The 17,390-nt window shown below is 34.3% G+C and overlaps 1 protein-coding gene across 2 annotated transcripts in view; it reads left to right on the forward strand.

Moving 5' to 3' along the window:
* Positions 1-17,390, forward strand: part of LOC149776619 (ATP-citrate synthase-like) — an 85,880-nt gene that overhangs the window by 42,047 nt on the left and 26,443 nt on the right. For both annotated transcript variants that reach the window (XM_089941120.1, XM_089941121.1), the window contains exons 14-20: positions 4,224-4,459; positions 8,663-8,715; positions 9,623-9,738; positions 10,159-10,263; positions 11,804-11,895; positions 13,857-13,961; positions 15,667-15,748. In XM_089941120.1, the coding sequence (XP_089797246.1) occupies positions 4,224-4,459; positions 8,663-8,715; positions 9,623-9,738; positions 10,159-10,263; positions 11,804-11,895; positions 13,857-13,961; positions 15,667-15,748 (789 nt within the window). The remainder of the gene's footprint in view (positions 1-4,223; positions 4,460-8,662; positions 8,716-9,622; positions 9,739-10,158; positions 10,264-11,803; positions 11,896-13,856; positions 13,962-15,666; positions 15,749-17,390) is intronic.

The following is a 17,390-nucleotide window of genomic DNA, read 5'->3' on the forward strand; positions in this document are numbered from 1 at the left end:
TTCCCCTGATAGTTAGAAATAACCTTGTTTGTATCACTCCATCTGCACATTCATTTATACTTATAAAACTAGATCTACCTTTCATTTGTTTTTGTCTCATCAACTCCATTTTTAGCATACCTGCTCAAAAGTCTCATCAACTCCATTTTATTTATAGCTCACCAGGACAATGGTGATAGGAGCTTCTTTTATGGTCCTGCTTGGCACATGTGAACACTAAAGGTCATATTTTTTATTGGATTTAATATGTAACCTTGTGAACACTAAGGGTCATATGTTTATAGTATTTGTAAGCTTGTGAACACTCTAAAGGTCATATTTTTATTGGATTTGATATGTAACCATGTGAACACTAAAGGTCATAATTTTTATTGGATTATTATGTAAGCTTGTGAACACTCTAAAGGTCATATTTATATTGGATTTGATATGTAATCTTGTGAACACTAAAGGTCATAATTTTATTGGATTTATTATATAAGCTTGTGAACACTCTAAAGGTTATATTTGTATTGGATTTGATGTGTAATCTTGTGAACACCAAAAGTCAATTTTTATTGGATTTAATTTGTAAGCTTGTGAACACTAATGGTCATATTTTTTAAATTGGATTTGATATGTAAGCTTGTGAACACTAAAGGTCATAATTTTATTGGATTTATTATGTAAGCTTGTGAACACTCTAGAACACTCTAAAGGTCATCTTTTTATTGGATTTATTTTGTAAGCTTGTGAACACTTTAAAGGTCATCTTTTTGATTTGATTTGATATATAACCTTGTGAACACTCTAAAGGTCATCTTTTTGATTTGATTTGATATATAACCTTGTGAACACTCTGAAGGTCATATTTTTGATTTGATTTGAAATATAAGCTTGTGAACACTAAAGGTCATACTTTTATTGGATTTATTATGTAAGTTTGTGAACACTGCAAAGGTCATCTTATGAGAGGTATCCTTGCATAATGATGAGGTGATCATGCATCTGACTGGCTGAGTGTGGCTGTGTGCGTTAACACCCTGTAAGATTTGGTATGTCATCAGGTCCTCATATGAGGTGGATTACGAATGACATCAGCATATTAATGAGGTGAGCTTGGATCTGATTGGATGAGCTTGTAAACACACTAGAGATCATATTTCTTTGATCTGACCTAATGTGTAGGCTAGTACCATGAAACTCTCAGTTGAGTTCATTTATGAGTGTGATCCATGTACATTCAGATATAAGTGATATCCATTTGTATTCAGTTATGAGATATTCATGTATATTCAGTTATGAGTGATATCTATGTATATCCAGTTACAATGTATATCCATGTATATTCACTTAAGAGTGATTTCCATGTATATTTGGTTATGAGTGATATCCATGTATATTCAGTTATAAGTGATAGCCATGTTTATTCAGTTATGAGATATTCATGTTTATTCGGTTATGAGTGATATCCATGTATTTTCAATTGAGTGACATCCATTTATATTCAGTTATGATAGATATCCATGTACATTCAGTTATGAGTGATATTCATGTATATTCAGTTATGAGTGATATCCATGTGTATTCAGTTGTGAGTGATATCCATGTGTATTCAGTTATGAGTGATATCCATGTATATTCAGTTATGAGTGATATCCATGTGTATTCAGTTATGTGTGATTTCCTTGTATATTCAGTTATAAGTGATATTCAGTTATGATTGATATCCATGTATAATCAGTTATGAGTGATATTCATGTATATTCAGTTATGAGTGATATCCACGTATGTTCAGTTATGAGTGATTTCCTTGTATATTCAGTTATGAGTGATTTCCTTGTATATTCAGTTATGAGTGATATCCATGTATATTCAGTTATGAGTGATATTCACGTATATTCAGTTACAAGTGATATCCATGTATATTCAGTTATGAGTGATTTCCTTGTATATTCAGTTATGAGTGATATCCATGTATATTCAGTTGAGTGATATCAATGTATATTCAATTATGAGTGATATTCATGTATATTCAGTTATGAGTGATTTCCACATAAATTCAGTTATGAATGATGTCTATGTATATTTATTATTAACAAGCTGATAATGCCTCTGATTCTAAATATAGTTTTGTCAGACTAGGTTCTTAAATTTCAAGGTCACATATAAATTCAGGCATGATCGAGATTCGGGTATACTAATGAGGATGTAGACTGATCATTAGGTTGGAATTGAACCTACAACCTAATAATCATGAATCCACTGAAGCACTGCAGCTCTGTTAGGTCGGCATTTCAATGATTTTTAAGGTGTAACACCATGGGCAGGGCATAATTACGGTAATAACAGACCCTGGAAGCCATGTGGACTACATTGATTAACTGCCCTTGTTATACCAAGTAAGTTGGTCTGATTAAAGGGTGGGCTATGAACAGTTTCATAGTTATAAATCAGGACGTTTTAAGAATGGAGTGAACTAGGGGGCATTTCAAGTTGTTTTCATGACTTGTCCTTTTTCTGCACAGAATGTTATGCTTTATTTATGGTCTAAGGAGGAGATACATTACTGACGTGAAAAAGCAGTGAAGCTAATGTCTAAAGTTTTATTTCCCTTCTATAGTTTCAATACATTTGTGAATTTATATTCATTAGCTGAGATAATTCAACTGCCTAGGTGAATTATATGGGGTCTAATTGGGAGTGTTGTTGGTAGGAGTTATGGCCCTTGACAATTAACTCCATTGCTTCAGACCATCATAACTATGCAACTCTTACATGTCAGTCATTAACTTAATTAAGAAGCTCATCTACCACCAGAGAAACTCTTGGACATTTTGGGTGAATGTGGTTTATTTAAAGAAAAGTTGACCCAGTATTTTTAAGGATTTAATATTTTAACTCACCTGGCCATAGCGGTCAATGGACTTTATGTTGTGGCCCTCCATCTGTCATCTAGTCATATGTCTGTCCATATTTCAAATCCAATTCCTATGAAATTGGAATGCAGGTTTATGCCATCAAATTTTGATTAAGTTTGATAATCATGAAGATCCAAATGTATTAACAATGTGATCTTAAATATTATTTCCTGAACCCATTTCCACTTTGGATGCCATATTTGCAATTTGATTTTGATCAAACTTGAAATGTATGCTTTTATTATTAAGATCTCAGAAGTTCAATAGAGAGCAAGATTCTTGTATCTGTACATAGTAGTGAGTGAATTTTGCATCTGATTGGCTGAGTCTGTTACCATTCTGGAGGCTGTTTTTCATCTCCAGTTTTGATCAAGCTTGGAATGTATGCTTGTATCATTAAAATCTCAGATGATTTTTATGATGGGCAAGTTCCATTCATGCTAATGAGGAGATCTTTCATCTGATTGGCTATTAAAAGGACTTGATGCCCTTTGATTACTTATCCACCAGACTTTGATTAAGTAATTTCACCAACATTTATTCAGTTTGGCATGCAGTTTCAGATTGACAAGACCTTGAACGAGTTTGATTTCCAGCATTCTTATGCAATCATTTACATGATTAACTCCCCTGATATTGTTCCTTATCTCATTGTCCAGACTATTCCCAAAATTGCTAAGATTTTCTGGGTGTCAGACAATTTTTGGCATGAGGCCTTAATTAGTTTGATTGAAAGTAGTCTACATTGTCACTTTGAAGAGTTGTGGTGCCTGATCGCTAATCCTCATAAAAAAATTTCCGCCATAAAGGAATTCTGGGTTTCACTTGCATGAACAAGGATTTTCAGTATTTTCCATCATTATTTAGTAGAGTATCACCCCTGAATGGCTATTTTTATTAAAACTATTTTTTTAAGGGAATTTGTTTTTCCTTCAGGGGCCTGCCAAGCAAATTATATATGTAATAAACAAGACCTTGTGATGCAGCCAATGCTACTGGAACTGGTTCTTTTTATGTACAGTTTTTCTCCCATCATGTATTCACTGTTATAGGAGATAAGAGAAATAGAACTTTTGAAGTTGCTGAATTTTTTCTCTCAAAGAAATTGTTAATAAACACTTTGTATGCATATAATTGTCAACTTGTGGCATAGACTGGAGTTTTTAATGAAAAATACTAAATTACTTTGCCTGGATTTATATCTTGTACAAATTGTACAAGCATTGTTCCTAAAGTGTTAATTATATTAATAGAATAACTGGTGTCTAATCAAGTCGAATTGAGTCAACTACATGAGCTTTCAACTGTTTTTTCTTACATCAGGCCTCCCCTACTACCAGTCGGCGTGGTTCAGGTGAGCTAGGTCGCACACCTTCAGCAAATCTTATTCAACAGTTACAGAGCTCAGTGCTACCAACACCCTCCCAAACGCTGTTTACTGCAAGCACAAAGTGTATCGTCTGGGGCATGCAGCAGCGGGCTGTCCAGGGCATGCTTGACTTTGACTATGTCTGTTCTAGAAAGGAACCCTCGGTTGAGGCAATGGTTTATCCATTTACGTAAGTTTGAATTGTGAACTTTCTGAGTTTTAAGTTTTGATTATCTGCATTTCTTTTTTTTTCCAGTGTAGAAAATGTGAACATTATGATGAACAGTTTTATTCAGCAATTGTCAGAATTTATAGGAAGGAATGAGGTTTTCCTGTCTTTCTTACATTCATGAACACATGGATCAAACTCTTTCTGGATGGTAGGATTTCCTTATCATGTCAACACATGGATCAGACTCTTATCTGGTGGGTAGGATTTCCCTATCATGTCAACACATGGATCAAACTCTATCTGGACGGTAGGATTTCCCCATCATGTCAAACACATGGCTCAAAGTCTTATCCGGATGATGCTATTTCCCAGTCATGTCAACACATGGATCAAATTCTGATCTGGAGTTTGGAATTTCCATCATACGTCAATACATGGATTTTTTCATTTCTTATTAGGAAATAGTGTTAAAAATTATTTCTCTTTGGTATTGATATAGCATGGAAATGGTCTTCAAAGAATGGTGTCTTATTGGTATTGATATAATAATTCTGTTCAAACATAGGTCTCTGGTTGGTAAAGGTGTAGCTTGGAAATAGTGTTCAAAAATCGTTCCTCATTGTTTTTAATATAGCTTGAAAGTAGAGTTTAAAGAATGGTGTCTCGTTGGTATTGATATAGCTTGGAAATAGTTTTCAAAGAATGGTATCACATCGGTAATGTTACAGCTTGGAAATAGTATTCTAAAAATTATGTTTACATGCTAAGCATTAATAGTAACACATTCACATACTAAAGATGAAAAGTAACACATTTACATACTAAACATGAATTGCAACACATTTACATACTGAACATTAACAGTAACACATTCACATACTAAAGATGAAAAGTAACACATTTACATACTAAACATGAATTGCAACACATTTACATACTAAACATTAATAGTAACACATTTACATACTAAACATTAAAAGTAACACATTTACATACTAAACATTAATAGTAACACATTTACATACTAAACATTAATAGTAACACATTTATTGTTGTTGTTGTAGGGTTTAATGCCATTTTTCAGCACACGATAGGCTATACATGTCGGCTAGTGTTAATGGTGGAGGAAGAACCTGGGTAAACCCTGGAAAGAACCACCGACCCTTGAGAATCTACTGGCAAGCTTTCTCACATACCCACATTGGCTGAATCTGAGACTCAAACCCACGCAGACAGAGGTGAGATGGCAGTGATCCATAACGGAGAGCACTTTAGATCACTCGGCCACTCTGGGCCCCGTAACACATTTACATATGGAACATTAATAGTAACACACTTACATACTTAACACGGCCCCGAGTGGCCGAGTGGTCTAAAGCGTTCTCCATTACGGATCACTGCCATCTCACCTCTGTCTATGTGGGTTCAAGTCTCGGATTCAGCCAATGTGGGTATGTGAGAAAGCTTGCCAGCAGCTTCTCGTGGGTGGGTGGTTCTTTCTGGGGTTTTCCCGGGTTCTTCCTCCACCATTAATACTGGCCGCCATGTATAGCCTATCATGTGCTGAAAAATGGCGTTAAATCATACAACAACAACTTACATACTTAACATGAATTATAACACATTTACATAATAAACATGAATTGTAACACATTTACATACTTAACATGAATTGTAATACATTTACACACTAAACATGAATTGTAATACATTTATACACTGAACATGAATTGTAATACATTTACACACTAAACATGAATTGTGATGTATTTATACACTAAACATGAATATTAACACATTTATACACTAAACATGAATTGTAATACATTTATACACTAAACATGAATTGTAATACATTTATACACTAAACATGAATTGTAATACATTTACACACTAAACATGAATTGTAATACATTTATACACTAAACATGAATTGTAATACATTTATACACTAAACATGAATTGTAATACATTTACACACTAAACATGAATTGTAATACATTTATACACTAACCATGAATTGTAATACATTTATACACTAAACATGAATTGTAATACATTTATACACTAAACATGAATTGTAATACATTTACACACTAAACATGAATTGTAATACATTTATACACTAACCATGAATTGTAATACATTTACACACTAAACATGAATTATAGCACATTTACATACTAAACATAAATTGTAGTACATTTAGACACTAAACATGAATTGTAATCCATTTACATACAGAATATTAATTGTAACATATTTACATACTAAACATGAATAGTAACACATTTACATGCTAAACATGAATAGTAACACATTTACATACTAAACATTAATTGTAACTTCTTTACGTACTAAAACAACCAATAGTTCAAGTTAAGTGTTCTACAAACAGGTTGACCTTGCTATATGCATGGCTACTTTTGTCTGTTTTGAGTTGAAAAAGTAATTGATTAAAATGTTATTTTTGAAAATTCATATTATTATTACTTTTGTAAGGTAGATATGTTCTTGATCAAAGTTGAATTGAGGACTATTTCATTATTTTTGTCTGTCTCAGGTGATCTTATCAGTTAAAGTGAACTTCATTTTTTTTACCTGTTCACATTTGTTTCATTGTACAAGCTGTCTGCAGTACACATTTAAGATGCTGTGTATTACCATTACCATAGTGATTTCTACCACTGTTCTTTGAAAGCTAAAATCTGCTAAAATGTCACTGAAATTTAACACTTTATTTTTCAGTATATACATTATTTGTTATGCATTTTCTTAGGATAAGGAAGCTTTCAGTCAGTGGGTGTTCTGCCATGTAAAAGTTACATCAGTATTTCCAGTAGACCGTTTTTGCTTTGGACCTTATTTTTCATTCAGAAATGTGAAAAAATGATTCAGTCATTATGCTTCAGTGTAGGATAGGAAATTTCTACCCGCAAGAACTTTTGTGTCAGACATCAGCACAGCTTTGTGCCTGAATCAGATTTCCGACCCTTCAGTGGAATTTTCCTTTCCTGCACTGATGGATTATATTGATTGCACATAGTACTCAAAAATGGAACAAATGACAAATGCATTTCATAAACAATTAACACAAATGCAGAAGATAAATAATACATGAGAATGAACAACATGACTACAGACGAATGAAGAATAATAACTTACAAGTTTTCTTGTTTTAAGTGCATGTATTCTCTCTCAGAATTGTAAATTGCATCTTTGAAGGTTGACCTGTGATTGTCTTATTTCTTTAGAATCCGTGCTGACTATAGTACTATCCACATTGTATCATTACAGCAGGTACAGACATGACACTGACATGACAACTACTGTGTTATATTATGATGACTACTGTGTTATGTCATGGCGACTACTGTGTTATGTCATGGCAACTACTATCTTATTCACGTTATATCATTACAATAGGTACAAATAAGGACACTATCTTGACAACTACTGTGTTATTCACATATTATCATTATAGCAGGTAGAAGCATGACATTGTCATGGCAACTACTGTGTTATTCACATTATTTGCCCATAAAGCTGCATCCTTGCTGCTGCTTCACTTGGCGCTCAGCATTAAGAGGTTAGTGTTAGGACTGTTCGGCCTTTTGTCAGGATAATGTGACTGGGTGCGACATGATGCTACATGTCTGCGGCATGATGCGCTAGTGCTAGACATCTCTATAAACTGCCACACTGCAGACATCGTAGCGATATGACTGGAAAATTGTTAAAGCTATGTTAAAAATCCAAATGACACACGCATCCTTGCTGTTTGCTTGAAATCAGTGAAATAACAGTGCAGTCCCTAATCTAACAGCACATTGTTATCTTGTGTATGCAGTTGGGTATATTACTCACAAGTGAATATGTTCACAGCTAGGTAGACTATGCTCAGGTGAGTTATGTTGTTCACAGATAGGGAGACTGCTGAAGTGAGTATGTTCACAGAGTACACTCAAGTGAATTTGTTCACAGTCAGATAGAATACACTCAAATGAATTTGTTCACAGTTGGATAGACTACACTTAAATATGTTCACAGTTGGATTGAATACTCAACAGAATTTGTTCACAGTTGGATTGAATACTCAACAGAATTTGTTCACAGTTGGATCGAATACTCAACACAATTTGTTCACAGTCGGATTGAATACTCAACTGAATTTGTACTCAAGTGATAGTATGTTACTCTTTTTTTCCACACATTTTACAGAGGGGACCACAAACAGAAGTTCTACTGGGGTCATAAAGAAATTCTCATTCCAGGTAAGTAAACTCTGTATTGATAGATATTATTTACAAATTAGAAAAGATAACTGTCAGGGCAAAATTCATTTTAAGAAGGCCTCAAGCTTAATTCTGTAATAAATTTGATTGTCTGCCAGGACAATCTGCTTACATTTTTCCCATCGAATTCTTACCATGTTTATAATGAGCAGACTTGATTATCTACTAATTTATTCCCCAGAAACTAAATTGATGTGATCAGTTGGCTTTGTACATTACAGCTACACTATTGATTTCTAGGTCAAAATGAAATATCGTCCAGCATCTGCAACAAGTCATAGTCATGTAAAGTTTTGCAAAGACAATGGTTTTTCTGTTTATTTTGTTTGTCTTGTTTATGTTTTGTATTTGCCTTTTTAAAAAAAACTCATTAAGAGTCAAAACGCTTTGGCTAGTTAGATACTAGTTTTGCACTGTTTGTAGTCAGATTATTTTATATATATATATATATATATATATATATATATATATATATATATATATATATATATATATATATATAAAATAGTCATCAGTAATACATTCAAACTTTATTCCTTCAAGTGCTTTCACATCATCTTTCGGGTAGACACACACATAATGTATCTGCCCAAGGAGCATCCATGATGATGATGCGAAAGTGCTTAAATGAATAGAATATAAACATGTTACTGATTTTCTGTTTAATTACCAACTTTTCTATCTTCCTGAAGAGCATCCATGACGATGATGTGAAAGTAATTAAACGAATAAAAGTTGTAGAGTATATGCCTGAAGAGCATCCGTGATGAGGATGCGAAAGTGCTTAAGTGAACAGAGTATAAACTTGTTACTGATTTTCTGATATGCAGACCATCGCCATCTATTTCCTATGTATTCAGCTGACATGTGAAATGGATATTTTCAGTGTACAAGAACATGGCAGATGCCATGAAGAAGCATCCCAATGCAGACGTCATGATAAGCTTTGCATCTCTGCGCTCTGCCTATGAGAGCACTGTTGAAACCATGAACTATCCACAGGTGAGTCATTAGTGCAGTAAAATAATGTAAAGAGTTAATTAGTCTTCTTTTAGGTCAGTAAGACCAACACAGGTATGTCTAATTGGCAAATTTTTCTGTTATGCATTTAAAGAGTTAATTAGTCTTGTCTTTTAGGTCAGTAAAACTTAGACATGTCTAATTGGTAATGGACACATTATGCATTTAAAGACTTATATCATTTTGCCAAGTTGTTTTTTCCAAATTGTTATACATTTGTATTTGATTGGCTGTAGTGGCACCATCGGTGTTTTAAAAACACATGTCCAGTGGGGGCATTGGTGTTTTCAAAATATAAATCTAGTGGGTGTTGGTGGTATAAAAAGGAAAATTTAGTTGGTGTTAGCTTGGAAATAACTTAAAAATCCAAGCTTAAGTAAATTCTGCTATTTTATTTTGTAGATCAGAATGATTGCAATAATTGCAGAGGGTATTCCAGAGAATCTGACCCGTCAGCTGATCAAAATGGCAGATGAGAAAGGAGTACATATCATTGGACCAGCTACAGTGAGTTAAATACTAACATTCTCTAAAATTTAGCCTCATATTTTCTGGCAATCTGTCCTTGCTGTCACTGAAAGAATTCTTGGAACCTTCTTTGCGTGATTTCATTGCATTTAAAGATAAGTTGAACATTGTCCATTAATTTTGGAACATTAATCAAAATGAGAAAACATTAAACTTTTAAAAGTAATTATGATTTTGGCATTAAAAATGCTGGATTCTTTTACAATAAAAGGAAATTTTGCCTCATAGAGTGTTGATTTGCTTATTTCATGAATGTATCCTCTTCTGTGATTCATAGAAGTTTGTCATCAACGACACATTAGGCCTGTCCACAGTATACAAGGATTGCTTTTTTTTCTTTCTTTTTTCCCATGTTGTTCCAAGTTGTAAAATCATGTTCTAGGTTGGAGGGGTATAGAATTTCGAGCACAGCATTTGGTACACAAAGTTGAAAATTGGTAATATGAGAATTAAGCTTGCTTTCAATTTCATTAATATTTCACTTGCAGTATAAGCTTGAGCAGCTGTGTCGTCTTCATGCAGAGACGTCCCATTAAGATCAGATATTGTCAACAACATCGGAAGAAATTCCTGCCAAAAGAATCCTACTGAGCCAGATCTCTTGGCTTGCTGCTCTTGTATTTGGCTTTTGGGCAGATGGCGGTCATGTGTATGACCTTAGGCTTACTTTTGTCTATTGTTTACAAATTTTCAAATTTTTTTAACCTGTCACATTACCTGGTATGCCAATCTCATGAACATTTTGGACTAGACCTAGTCATTCTAACTAGCATGCCCATTTCAGGAACATTTTGGACTATACCTAGTCAGTGTAACTAGTATGCCTATCTCTTTTAGTGTTATAGCTTCTCATGAAATCCATAACCCCTGTATTCACATGCTTTGAAAAGCACGTGAAACTGCCCTGATTATTCGTCATGATAATGGCAGTTGTTTTCATGAACTGAATCTTGACATACAGGAACTATAAAAATGTGATGAAGCAGATTGGGAATGCTTCAAACATGACTTTAAAACTGAGATATTGATTTCTTGGACAGTAGTGGAAATGTAGACAAAGCATAGCCAGAATTTTAGTTTGATAAGTAACTTTTGGTCTTAATTTCAGTCAGTAATTGTGTTCTTCCTGTAGCTGATAATTTTGTCCTCACCTTGTATAAATATTCATTTTTATTACTTAGCTCATAATTTTGTCCTCACCTTTTATAAATATTCATTTTTATCACTTCAGCTCATAATTTTGTCCTCACCTTTTATAAATATTCATTTTTATCTCTTCAGCTCTTAATTTTGTCCTCACCTTTTATAAATATTCATTTTTATTACTTAGCTCATAATTTAGTCCTCACCTTTTATAAATATTCATTTTTATCACTTCAGCTCATAATTTTGTCCTCACCTTTTATAAATATTCATTTTTATCACTTCAGCTCATATTTTTGTCCTTGCCTTTTATGAATATTCACTTCAGTTCGTAATATTGTGATCTCTATGCTGTATGGTACTTTTTTTTCTTCAGGTGGGTGGAGTTAAGCCAGGTTGTCTTAAGATTGGCAACACAGGAGGGATGCTAGACAATATTCTATCTTCCAAACTCTACAGGCCAGGCAGGTAAGCATTCTCCACCCACGGATAAAAATAGCCATAAATTTTGTTGTTTTATTCTTAAGCTAGAGGAGAAAGTGTGCATAGTTGACGTGGGATTCTTGTTACGTCTAGATCGTATATGTTTTGCCATTTAGCAAAGCACTTTTGACAAGCCAGTTTGCTCTGATCTCTCCAGCTGTAAATGTTTGTAAGTCTCTGCTAGGGTTAACCTGTGATGGACTGGTGTCACAGTTATTGGATGTCGTACATTTTCAGCTACTATTTAGGAGGTTGTTATGACATCTCATGGGTGGGGGAAGGAAATAGTATGTTGTGAGATTAATTGTTTCTTCACAAGACTGAGGACAAGGTGAATTAATGGCATGACACTGTGTACAGTGAAGATCCATCTGCATTCACTATTTTCAGCTTCTTTTAAGCTAATGAAGCAATTTCAGCAAAATGTAGTAGAGATCATCCTAATGTAAAGCGATTTCATATTTATATGGTTGATACCAATCTGACACCTAACATGGCCACTGTAACAAAATATATACAAATTTGCAAACATGTTCTTCTCAAAAACCAAAACAAACATTTACCAGATTTGATTGAAAAAAGGCCATTAAACTTTGAATAGATGTTGCTGATCAGTCATCTAACTATTACTGTTACTGAAAATAGAAGCATTTAAATGATTTCTGCCCCAAAAAAACAAAAAACTTTATAAAGCCTTCTAGCATGATGCCCTTTCAGTTTTAAACAAACTATGCATGTTGTCTATACAGTCTATGCATGTTTTCTATAGAAGCTATGCATGTCTTTATTCAAGCTATGCATATCGTCTATACAAGCTATGCATGTCTTCTATACAGTTTATGCATGTCTTCTATACAAGCTATGCACATCTTCTATACAAGCCATGAATGTCTTCTGTATAAGCCATGCATGTCTTCTATATACATGTCTTCTATACAGTTTATGCACATCACCTATACAAGCTATGCATGTCTTCTATACAAGCTATGCATGTCGTCTATTGAAGCTATGCATGTCTTTATTCAAGCTATGCACATCTTCTATACAAGCTATGCATGTCTTCTATACCAGACATGCATGTCTTCTATACCAGACATGCATGTCTTCTATACAAGCTATGCATGTCTTCTATACAAGCTATGCATGTCTTCTATACCAGACATGCATGTCTTCTATACAAGCTATGCATGTCGTCTATTGAAGCTATGCATGTCTTTATTCAAGCTATGCACATCTTCTATACAAGCTATGCATGTCTTCTATACCAGACATGCATGTCTTCTATACAAGCTATGCATGTCTTCTATACCAGACATGCATGTCTTCTATACAAGCTATGCATGTCTTTATTCAAGCTATGCACATCTTCTATGCAAGCTATGCATGTCTTCTATACCAGACATGCATGTCTTCTATACAAGCTATGCATGTCTTCTATACAGTGTATGCACATCCTCTATACAAACTATGCATTTCTTTTATACAGTTTTTGCATGTCTTCTATACAAGCTATGCATGTCTTCTATACAAACTATGCATTTCTTTTATACAGTTTTTGCATGTCTTCTATACAAGCTATGCATGTCTTCTATACAAGCTATGCATGTCTTCTATACAAGCTATGCATATCTTCTATACAAGCTGATTGTGGAATTTTGCAAGCTGTCCATAGGAAATAATTATTGTACACTGTTGCTGATAGTGGAATTTTGTAAGCTTTCCATAGGAAACAATCATTTATAGACATGCAAGTTTGAAATCATTGTACACTGTTGCTGATAGTGGAATTTTGCAAGCTTTCTATAGGAAACAATCATTTTATTACACATTTGGAACTTCTTCAGGAAACTGATAATAAACTCTGTGTCAGTGTGGCCTACATATAAATTTTAATCCATTCCGTTTCAGTGTGGCCTATGTATAAATTTTAATCCATTCCATTTCAGTGTGGCCTATGTATCCAGGTCAGGTGGAATGTCAAATGAGTTGAACAACATCATTGCCCTGAATACTAATGGAGTCTATGAAGGAATTGCTATAGGAGGGGACAGGTAAGTCATTACCCTGAACACTAATGGAGTTTATGAAGGAATTGCTATAGGAATGGACAGGTAAGTCATTACCCTGAACACTAATGGAGTTTATGAAGGAATTGCTATAGGAATGGACAGGTAAGTCATTACCCTGAACACTAATGGAGTCTATGAAGGAATTGCTATAGGAATGGACAGGTAAGTCATCACCCTGAACACTAATGGAGTTTATGAAGGAATTGCTATAGGAATGGACAGGTAAGTTATTACCCTGAACACTAATGGAGTCTATGAAGGAATTGCTATAGGAATGGACAGATAAGTCATCACCCTGAACACTAATGGAGTCTATGAAGGAATTGGTAATGGAGGGAACAAGTAAGGCATCACCCTGAACACTAATGGAGTGTATGAAAGATTTTGTATAGGAGGGAACAGGGAAGGCATCACCCTGAACACTAATGGACTGTATGAAAGGGTTGCCTTAATTGGGGACAGGTAAGTCATTGCCAGGAATGCTAATGGAGTGTATGAAAGGGTTGCTATAATAAGGGACAGGTAAGGCATTGCCCTGAACACTAATGGAGTGTATTGCTATCAGAAGGGTCAGGTAAGGCAATCACCCTGAACACAATGGGGTGTATGAAATAATTTCTGTAGGAGGGAACAAATAAGGCATCACCCTGAACACTAATGGGGTGGATGAAGGAATTGCTATAGGGGGCAGGGAAGGCATCACCCTGAAAGCTGTTTGAGTGTATGAAAGAATTGCTATCAGAGACAGTGAAGGATGTCAACATGAATGGATTAGAAAATGATTATGAGGGTAAAGATCTAGGAGAGCATCCTCAGTTTGGTGCTGAAAATCATTAGGATGGAGTAGGTATCCATATTTAACTTTACTTTGCAACACCTTTAAAAAAATGAAGTGTGTTCGAATGTATAAAGACTATTGGTATATTAGTACAATATTGTGTGTGTTTCAGATTAAGTTTGAATGTGCAAGGACTAATAGCGCATTGGCACAATCCAGGCTATATATAGAGCACAGTGCAGAGTAAGCTTGAATGTGTAAGAACTAATGACACTTTCCAGACTATATATAGAGCACAGTGCAGAGTAAGCTTGAATGTGTAAAACTAATGACACTTTCCAGACTATATATTATAAGTGAGAGTAAGTCCATGTGTTCCAAAATTAGTATAAAAATACAGAGGCAAGAAGGTTCAAGCCTTGAAACACCAGGCCAATTTTTTATATATATAAGTTGTAATCTTTTAAAAATGTCAAGACCTTATTGGCTGGAACATCACCATGGAGCACATCCCGGGTCAAAACAGTTCACAGTTAGTTAACTCTAAGACATGCTGGACAGAAGTACCAGGCCTATTCTATATCATTGTCTCCACATGGAAAGTTACCATTTTTGTTAGCATCATCTCCTGATCTAGCATTCTGTCTGTTTTTACGTGGATACCTAAGTCACACTGGTCTGTAACAGTATTAAATTAGTGATATGTGTTTCTGCAAACTAACCTTTTATAACTAAAAATCCCCTTCGAAATTTGATGCAAGTTTGTTTTTGTTGGCTTAAAATATCAGTTAAACTGATCATTGAATGTATCTTTTTGTGAGCTACACGATTAAATTGTATGCCAAAGCCTACATCTTTAGTTTATTTAGATGAGTGCAAAGTCCTCACAAGGTCTCCTGTTTTCCCCAGGTACCCGGGCACTACATTCATGGACCACTTAATACGCTACCAGAATGAGCCGGATGTGAAGATGCTTGTATTATTGGGAGAGGTAAACATGAATTCAGTAAAGTTAGATCAAAGAGAGGCTTGGTCCAGATACCTGTGTCTAATGCTTCATTTGCATTACAAACAGCAAACTACTTTCATGAAATACATTTGCAACACACAGAAACATAGAGTAACTAGAAATGATGTAACATGTATTTGCAATGCATAATATGAAATGTTATGGCATACATTTACAACACAGGACGTGGAATAACCTGAAATGTTCTGATATTTATAACACAAAGACATTAAATAACATGAAATGTTAATTACATACATTTACAGCATACAGAGATGTGGAATAACTTGAATTGTTTGTATTTTAAGGCATTAGATAGATTTTTATTATTTACTTTGTCAGTTGAGTTTTTTGTAATCCGAAGCTCTTGATATGGCAGAAAAGATATCTGAATGAATACTATTTTTCTGTTATATGGTTATTTGGTATTAAATATAGTTAGATGACATTAATATGTTAAATATAGTTAGATCATGTTTATAAGTTAATATGGTTAGATGGTGTTAATATGGTTAGATGGTGTTAATATGTTAGATGATGTTAGTACATTAAGTATAGTTTGATGGTTTTTAGAAAGTTATTAGATGGTGTAAGTTAAATATATTTAGATAGAGTTGCTTGCTAAGTTAATATAGTTAGATGGTGAAGTTACATATAGTTAGATGGTGTAAGTTAAATATAGTTAAATATAGTTAGATGGTGTTTGTAAGTTAAAGTACCAGATGTGAGAATCTCATAAAATGTTTATCTTGTTTTAAATGCTGTTTGTATCTTGCCTGCTTATTATACTTCTGTCATCTTTACATGGATGCTCTCTCTCTCTCTCTATCTCTCTCACACACACACACACACACACACACTAATTTTAAGGGAGCACAGTTAGGAACTGCAAGACAAATAGTTTATCTTTAAGTGTTTTAGAGTTTTCTTGTGGTATACAAAACCATTTTTTGCTACCATATAAAATATACAAATTGGATTCAGCTGCAGTCATATGATAGGCCACAATCTGTCATTGCTTAATTGACCAGCTCTGACATGCAGCAGAGCATGATCTGTCATCACATGATAGCCCATAATCTGTCTCACAATAGACCATGATCTGTCATCGTATGATAGGTCACAATCTGTCTTCATATGATGGACCATATGTCATATAATAGACCATGATATTTCAAGATATGATATGACATGATCTGTCATCATGCAATAGACCATGATCTGTCATCGTATGATAGGTCACAATCTGTCTTCATATGATGGACCATGATATGTCATATAATAGACCATGATATTTCAAGATATGATAGGACATGATCTGTCATCATGCAATAGAGCATGATCTGTTGTCATTTGATAGGCCATGATCTGTTATATAATGGACTATGATATGGCATCATATAACAGACCATGGTCTGTTATCATATGTTCTGGCAGGTCTGGATCCATGCAATTTGCAGTTGGATTGAACTTACATTTGAGTATATACTGCTGCAGTGGCCTAATTGTAGCATCCAGTTTGGATGCGGGAGGTTGTGGGTTCATTCGTTGGAAAAGTAATACCAATGACTTATAAAAATGTTACAGTGACCTCAGTTGGTGCCAAGCATTAAAAAGTTAGTGT

The sequence above is a fragment of the Sinohyriopsis cumingii genome, chromosome 18 (genome assembly GCF_028554795.1).
Source record: "Sinohyriopsis cumingii isolate HCF-2022 chromosome 18, ASM2855479v2, whole genome shotgun sequence".
NCBI lineage: Eukaryota > Metazoa > Mollusca > Bivalvia > Unionida > Unionidae > Sinohyriopsis > Sinohyriopsis cumingii.